This window comes from Catharus ustulatus, chromosome 14 (genome assembly GCF_009819885.2).
Source record: "Catharus ustulatus isolate bCatUst1 chromosome 14, bCatUst1.pri.v2, whole genome shotgun sequence".
Taxonomy (NCBI): domain Eukaryota; kingdom Metazoa; phylum Chordata; class Aves; order Passeriformes; family Turdidae; genus Catharus; species Catharus ustulatus.
The window spans coordinates 113,195-121,776 of record NC_046234.1 but is presented as its reverse complement, the minus strand read 5'-3'; the positions used below and the strand labels follow the sequence as shown (position 1 = coordinate 121,776).

The 8,582-nt window shown below is 38.2% G+C and overlaps 2 protein-coding genes across 10 annotated transcripts in view; one reads left to right on the top strand and one right to left on the bottom strand.

Annotated features, from left to right (window-relative positions):
* Positions 1–789: 789 nt before the first annotated feature.
* Positions 790–7,122, top strand: RBM11 (RNA binding motif protein 11). Its single transcript, XM_033072040.1, is given in 7 exon segments — positions 790–891; positions 1,841–2,003; positions 2,886–2,964; positions 3,641–3,720; positions 5,374–5,443; positions 5,445–5,540; positions 5,542–7,122. Coding segments are annotated over 7 exon segments (708 nt in total). The 3' UTR covers positions 5,660–7,122.
* The window catches only part of RPGRIP1L (RPGRIP1 like), a 43,525-nt gene continuing 41,825 nt past the window's right edge, over positions 6,883–8,582 (bottom strand). For all 9 annotated transcript variants that reach the window (XM_033072038.2, XM_042779735.1, XM_042779736.1 and 6 more), the window contains one exon: positions 6,883–7,780. In XM_033072038.2, coding sequence (XP_032927929.1) covers positions 7,677–7,780 — 104 coding nt within the window. In that variant the 3' untranslated portion in view covers positions 6,883–7,676. The remainder of the gene's footprint in view (positions 7,781–8,582) is intronic.

The window sequence follows — 8,582 nt, the reverse complement described above, 5'->3', positions numbered from 1 at the left end:
ACTGTGCATTATTCCTTTTTGGGTCGCTCTGGTGGTCTTCGGGGATCTTCAGATGAAGTAAATAGTCTTCCTCTCAGTTTGAACTTTTCACCTTGCAATCTTGCGCATGCTCTCTTCTTAGTCCTTTGGTCATTTTACGGACTTTGGTATCAGTTTTCTCACCCCAGGGACCCCCTCATCCTGTGGAGCCTTTGTTCTTTCATCTTGTTTACATTTTAATCCATCAGTTTCATCCGACATCTTGGCTTCTCTTCCTGTTTTGCAAGCACCATATATTATAGCTGACACTATATATAGTTTTGTCAGTCCCCTTTTCAATCAAAATCTTTCTTAATATTTGATTCTTAATTCTCATTTTCTCTTTTTCACCTGTCTTTGTTCTTGAGCTGAGCACTTGCTCTGTTTGCTGCCTCTTCTACAGTAAGGGCTCACTGCAAAATCAATAGCAGGAGTGGATGGTGTGAATGCACTTGTGAATACTAGTCTGGGAAGGTGGATTGTTTTTCAGGGTTGGTCGGTTTGTTTTGCACCAGTCAGCCCTACTAGGACTTAAGATTCAGTGGCAAAAATAAAAGAGAAAATCTTCATGTTTGTATTTACCGTCATTACTACACACCGAACGATTAAGTACGGTATCACAAACAGATGTTGGGGGTGTTGTCACGAACAGACGCGACACCCGCCCTCCCGCGTTCCAGTGTTGCCAGGAGCCGGGCCCGTGTCCCGGAGCGCAGCTTCCCCGCAGCTGGGACGCTCTCCTCGCACTCCCGCAGGGCTCCCGCAGGCTCTATGTCGTGGCCAGGGCGGTCCGAGGTGGCGGAACAGACTCTGCTCGTGGGGAATTTGGAGAGCCGGGTCAGGGAGGAGATCCTCTACGAGCTCTTCCTGCAGGTAGCAGACGGGTACCCTTATATATCGAAATGCTGCTCCAATGCTCGAGAAGAAAAAAATCCACCAATGGGATGTTGGGTTAGGAGAACTGGACAGCATGCTCTCTCTAGAGGTCCTTTCAAACGCTGACCCTTCAGCGACCGTGTAGAAACACAAAGCAGTTGGACCCATTTGAAGCCCGAGCTTAATTCCTACCTGTTTTCAAGACTAAACAGTAGTCTGCTGCATAACTGCAAATGTGAGTTTAAGTAAGTTAACCTTCTTAGAGGGCATGAGTAATATAATACAAAATGCAAAAGTGATAAAGATGCTCTTAGACCACAGTTTTGCATTGTTCTTCGGCGTAATCTGCAGCAGTCATCCAACTGCTGGATTTTATCTGAGTCTTTAGGTCATAACAGTAACTTGTCTTTTTCCCTTATTTTATCTTGTTTTCATTCAGGTTTCCCTTTTGCTGCAACAGCCTATGCTTCTTATTGTAGTCTTGGCCTGTCTTTGAAAATATCCAGGTCAATATTCCTGCTATGGCATGGTCCTAAACATGCACCCCTGACTTCTATCTCTTTCCCTCTATCAAATGATGAGCAAGTATCTACTGCTACTTCTAAACTATTAATATTTTTATTTATGAACTGGAAGGTAACTTTTGCAACGGAGTCAGTAAATTAGTCTTCCCCATTTGGGAGGCTAATTATTACAGTATGGTATTGTAAAAATCATAAAAATTCTGGTTATGAAAGACTAAACATGAGCTGATGTTTGGTTCCCTTTTAACATTTATGGAGCTGACTTTTCTTGTAGAAGGCTCAGAATTTGAGCTTCGGGAATATGGAGAGACATTTTCAAAGTAAGAAACTTACGGTTTCTGACTATGGCCAAAGAGAAATAATGAAATACTCAAAACACAATGAAGTGTCAGTCTCTGCTAAATGATAGAAATTTCTTTCAGGCTGGCCCATTAACCAAAGTGATGATTTGTGAGGACAAAGAAGGAAAACCTAAGTCTTTTGGATATGTCTGCTTTAAACACAAAGTATCAGTGCCTTACGCAAAAGCTCTGCTGGATGGAATCCATTTGTATGGAAGACCAATTACTGTGCAGTATTGGACGGGTATGTTTCGTAGTTCCAATGGAAAAGTTTAAATGCAAATTTTTAAACTATTTTTAAGAACAGTTTAGAATCCTACAGTCTTTTACAAAGATAGCAATTTGTAGTTGGAAAAATTAATTTTTTGTTAAGAAACAAAGACTTCCTGTGGCTTTTGCATAGGTTTCATCTTTTTGTTTACTAAGAGACTACAATAGATTGGCTCAGAACAGCATAACTTGCAAGCTATGTCAGACACTGTTGTATGGAAAACAGAAATCCAGGTTTTCACGCCAGATTACACTTAGGAATTGGGGTGTTACTTTACCTTTCAGTCTGACAGAAAAAATTGATTCAGTACAGCCAGCCACTATTGAGCTCTCCGATAATTTTGAGACTAAAGCCACAGTTATCAGTGCTTCTGTTTTAAAGGGAAGAGATTTTAGTTCAAAGAATATATTAAATTCAAAGTCATATTCTTAATTTTATGTATATGGAACTAAACCTTCAAGCAAACTAACAATCAGGCATCATTTGCAACCCATGTTCCTGCTGTGTCACTGCTTCCTTCAAAGGCTCTACAGAGCTGTTGCTGGGTTTAAGCAGAATATCTGTGGCTCTTAAAATCAGAAGCATCTCCTGTGTCTGCAACTTAGTGATGATGCTGTTCTTCATTACTTCAACAGCTCTGATTTGTGCTTCTGTAGGTGAATAAATGAGAAATGAATATTTTTCAAGCTGTAAGATGATTGATTATCTGCCAAAAATATGGCACCATACCTTTGTATACTAGCTTAGATCTACTGGCACACTACAGATGACACAAAACACTTTCTGTGGTTTTTAACTTGTTAATTGAATTGTCATAACTGAATACTCATGACAATTCACTCATCTTATTTTCAGGGAGTTCTCACTCACCAGAACTAGACAGTTGTACAGATGGTTTTGAACACCATATTGACTTAGATTCTCCTCCAGACAGGTAACAAATATCACCTGTGAATGAACCTTATTATTATAATTTTTTTTAAATTGTATAAAGAAAGTGAGTTGATGTGGTAGAGCGATCTTGAGGTTTTTCATCAAAACAGCATCTTGTCATTGCATCCTTACCAAGGCTTGCAACAGACTGCAGTTAATGTTTGGTTGTTTAGCTTGCCAGATGATTAGTTAGCTTCAATTTTCCATTCTTTATTTGTTTCTACAATATTCAGGACCATGAGAACATACCGAAACCTGGATTTTGTACTAACTTTTTCAATCATTGGGGAACAAAATCTCACAACAGAGGCAGTCTTTTTTTAATCCCACCAAGTTTACACCTGCATTTTTTGTGTGTATAAGCATAAGCAGCTGCCGTACATATGAATGCACAGTTATAAACCTGTTATAATGGAAGTCTGAACACCCCAGATTCAGTATTGAAGCTGAACCCCCATGGTGAAATGCAGTATGCTTTTATGTGTGCATGCATGAGGATTAATTAAGCCTTTGTGTATATTTCCTTTATTTTCTCTTTTTAATGTAGGTCCTGTTGCTAATATCTCATTTGTCCTCTTGGATATTCTCATTACAGCCCAAGAATTGAGTCTCAGCACTCTGATAAGCAGTAGGTGGTGGACATTCAGCCTTTGTACATTGGTTTGTTTTCCCTTTAGGCATCAAGAGCTTTCTGGAAATTCTCCATTTCCTGTCACTCCTTTGCCAGTGAACAACAGTTTATTTCATGATCACCCTGGCTTTCAAGACGTGGTGAGTTTGTGTTAAAAATTCAGGAGCATTTTAATGAAGCCGAATGCATTTTACTTTTCTGCAAAAAACAGTGCTTACTTCAGGTCTCAAAATGTGCTATAAGCACAGTATAAGGATATTTCAGGATCCTCTAATAGCAGGATCTACCAAATCAAATTATTTTCTTCCTGCAAGAATATCTTAAATGTATATAGAGCTTAAGAAAGCTAAAAAATGCTGAAGTCTATGAAGTTCTCTCCTGCACTGTGTTCCAAATGCTGGAACAAGTTGGCCTCATTGGACTACAGCCACGCAGGCAACAGCTTCTTCACATACAGCTAATAGGGAAACCAATTAGTTCTTCTTCCCAATTCAAAAATGCCCAGCAGAAATTTGAAATGTGCTAAAACCAAACCTAAAACTCAAACAATCATCAATGACCAAGGGAAACATGGTTTGAGGGTCTCTGACCTAAACCTTCATACACCTGTGTAGGTCTCTCCTTCATAATTTACTTTCACAGCAGTAGATGGCAAGAACCCACACTTCACTTCCCCTCTACTAGACTCTGGTGCACTAGACCATTAGTGGTCTAACGTCGTCTGTCTGAAATATTCTGCAAAGCAAGGAAACTGGTCTCTCCAGGTGGAAACCTGTGTATCAAACCTACTCCCCAAACACATATTGAAGCTTCTGATTCTGATGAGTCTGTGGACTGGTAGGACTGAAGAAACCGAGCCTTTAATGTGAGGTACCAACTGCGGACAGTCCTGCTCATGCAGTCTGACTGGGGACTGGTCAGCCCTTGGAATTACAGAACGGGGACAGTCTGGATCAATTGCCTTTGTTGGCTACAGTCTGAGCAGGAAAATGGAGAGAACCTGTTCCCCACCTGTGGGGTGGGGGCTTGCCCTCCCATCTTCCCAGGCTGTGCCCTGAGAAGAGCTGGTGCTTGTACTAACTTTCTCATCTCCTCTACTCCCTTTGGAAGGCTCAAGTGCACCATCTTATCCTCTTTGCTTGCTGATGAACCTACTCCTCAGTAACAAGGCAGTAGACAATGTGAGACCAGATTTGGCAGACCAGCACACATAACCAACTTCATCCCATTTTCTGCTTGTCAGAGAGGATGGTATTGCAGTGTGTCTCACATGATAGTTTGTTGAAGATTCAGCAGAAAGTGATCTCATGACTAGTATGCCTTAACAAATCTACCTGACCTTGCCTTGGCAGGGTGCCAGGCGAGTTGCTCACTTGGGAATTTTTAAGGGTCCTTGTTGGAACGCTTTGTTTCACACTGACTTTAAAATTCGTGAAACCAGGTCTGAAGAACTTGCAGATGTGCATGACTTTACACTACCAATAGGCACTGCAGTTACAAATATTTATCAAATAGAGATGAAGAAATTAAAAGTATACGATGTTTTTTACCTTATGTGATGACTAACTAGTAATTTAACCTTAAATCAGGTTATGCCTGTTCTAACTTTGCCATGAAAAATTTGTCTACTTTTCTGAACTATACTAGTTGTTGTTGTAAAATAGCTTTATTCTCAAACATTCTGTGTTATTTTATAGTTTGTCGGTCTTTTAATTGTTTACATAATAATGCATGCAAAATTAAGTTTTTAAAATTTCCTCTTCACAATGTTAACACAAGTTTCTATTTCTCTAATGTACCATGTTTTAGCATAGCAGTACACAGTAAATAGTCCAATGGGTTAACAATTTTTTATTAGTTGTACCTTTACACTTATCCTTTTCTCCCTATCAGAATCAAACTGCACAATTCAAGACTGCACAGAGTTCTCCTGAATTGGCCATATCCAAGTGACATATCCAAGTTCACCAAGCGGGATGAAAGAAAGAGAAAATGGCAAAGTTGTGACAATAACACTAGTACTGAAGATAATAAAAGGAGACAAATACAGTGTGGCCAAAACTGAAAGAAAAAAAAAAGCCAAGAAAAAGACACATTAATACTGGATAAATATTTTTTATTATTATATTTACTTTCATCTTTGAACTTTATTAAAGAAGGAATGTTCAAGATTCATAGTATTTTTGAAATGTATTATGCATAGAAACTTGGAATATCCTGAGTTGTAAGGGTCATGGAGTCCAGCTGGACCAGCACCCTCCATTGCTGTCCCCCTTCCCATCCCCTCCCAGCACACCAGCCCCCTGGGAAACAAGTTCTCCCCAAAACCCTACCAGAGCCCACTAAACCTGCAAGGTCTGGCTTTTGTGTCCCTTCTACACTGTCTGCGACAACTGAAAGAAGTCTGGCTGGCTCCTCTGTACTTGCACTGGCCCTTTAAGTAGCTGCAAATTTCATAGGCCCAGCTACATCAATCTTTTACCTTTACTTATCCTCAATAAAAGGCATTGATTTGAAATATATTCACAGAATCGTTAATTGGTGGTTGGAAATCGGTTGCTCTGGAGATCATCTAATCATCCCACAAAGGCAGGGTCACCTGGAGGTGACACAGGAACCTGTCGAGGGAGGTTTCTGTCTTGAATGTCTCTGGAGAAGGAGACTCCACAAACTCTCTAGGAAACTGTCCCAGTACTCTGCCACCCTTAGTGTACAGTTCTTCCTCATGTTAAGGTGAAGTTTGGTTGTTCATTACCACTGAAGTCAATGGCTGTCAGCTTGTGTAGCTGTTTATACTTGTGAGTGGGTAATCAGAATAACCACTGGTTTATAACAAGTAAAAGAGAGTTTACTTTACTGATTTTTTTTGGTAGCAGTAGAAAAACCACATTTTTGCAACATTTTTTCAAGAATGGTTTGGTTCTTGTGACTTTAATACATACAGAAATAATTCTGCATTTTACAAGAATGACAGTTCATCTAAATAGAAAATAGAAAATAGATTATTTTCCAAATCCACAAAAATGTGAAACAAGTAATTGCTAACTGTGTGGAAGACCTGTCTTGCACTGCTGCAGCTATCCTTACTCTTAAAATAATCTAAGTCTAATACAAAAAAAATCCAAACCCAGGAATAAACCATAAGCAATTATTTACCACTGAAATCTACAGAAACATTACCTGAGCAAATCACATTGATAATAATAACAGCTATTTTCTGTCAACTGCTTCACAAAACTGGATGAAAATTTGATGGCATACTGCAAAGCATGACAATCAACACTTAAATGCTTTGTTATCTTTATTTCTGCACAAATGTTAAATGGCTGAAATAAACAACAAACATGCCATCCCTAGAATTAAAAAAAAAAAAAAAAAAACAAATTAATTTATTAGATGGTGCATTAAGTGAAAAAGCTGCTCCACGTGCTTAGATCTAGCTTTGGTTTCAATTTGGATTGAAGTAATATGTAGAAATACATCTCCTTTTTTCACTGTGAGAACAGTAAGGAATTGGAACAGGTTGTGCAGAAAGCAGTTAAGCAATTCCCATCCTTGGAGGATTTCAGACCAGGCTGGCTACAGCCCTGAGTAATATGGCTTAACATAATACCTAATTCTGCAGTGACTGGACTAAAAACTACCTGAGGTCACTTCTAACATGAATGATTGCACTCTGACAGGGTATTGTGATAAAACTACTCTGAGTAAGAATCTACCAGCATTTCTGTTTGAAGGTTCACCATCACTTACTTGCTTAGACAAAATGCCCTCAACTGGCAGATGATCATTTACAAGTAAGCTTGCATTTGAAACCAAACTTTGTTGGAACTAAGTCAGACTGTGATACTATCAAGTGCTGAGAGCCTTAAGAATGAATGGTTCACCTTAAAAATAAGAAAACAGACTAAAAAGTGTCAAAACTTTATAGGTGGACACCGGGTATTATCTTTTTCATAGACATTTTACATTAAATATACTGTAAGAATGACAAAGATCTAATTTTTGATGAACCATCAAATGTATCTTTACACTGAGAGCAAGAACTTCACTTCAATAGGCAAATGTCCCATTCCTGCCTCCTAATCATTTTTGCATTCCTCATGGACTGAACGCAGTGCATTGAGGGCTTCCACTGTCACTGTGAGCTTTCCAATTACTGCACTGGCATCTTGTGAATCGAAAACTAGAAAGGAAACATCAGAAAACAGCATTAGTTATTTAAATTAAGATTTCACTTTTGTTTTGATATTTTCCTTAGTGTTTGGACAGATGAAAGGACAACTAACATAGAAAAAAAAAAGAAAAAAGGAGAAATAAATAAATAATCTTGCAGTTCAGGTCCTCAGGCTACTGGAAATCAACCAGTCTTAGAACTAGAATATACATCAATGAAAGTATTAGTATTGAAATTAATTTAAAAAGGAAACTTTAGATGTAATAATTGTCTATATGAAATAATTATTTTTCAGAATATGTAAATAAAGATGTTCCAAGTTCTATTAAAGATGTATCTACATACATAGGAATAGTTTTAAATAAAAATACATCAATTAATGCGTTTTCTACACTGTGTATGATGGATGGGTCCAAACCAGCCTCAACAAATCACTCAGTGAACTGTCAATGTCGAGAGCAGACTTTAGGGGACTATATCCTTTTTATTTAAAAGAAGAGCAGAGTAGTTGTAGTTAACTATATCAGAAGATAACACTAATTATATTTTGTCACTTTTTACACTATCCTATTGTCTCTGAGACATACTGTTAGATGTTTTGACTGTAATATTTTTCATCCATCTTCTTGCTTAACCATTCAGCTAATTGCTTCAAATTTCACATAAACCACTTTCACACAATCAGCAATGAAATGAACAAAATATGAAAAAGATATATGGTTGCAATCCTAAAAAAGAATAAAGGAAGTTTAGTATCTAACTTAAGAAAGACTTTGTCTTCATGCGGTAGTGTCCTATGAATTTCCCTGTG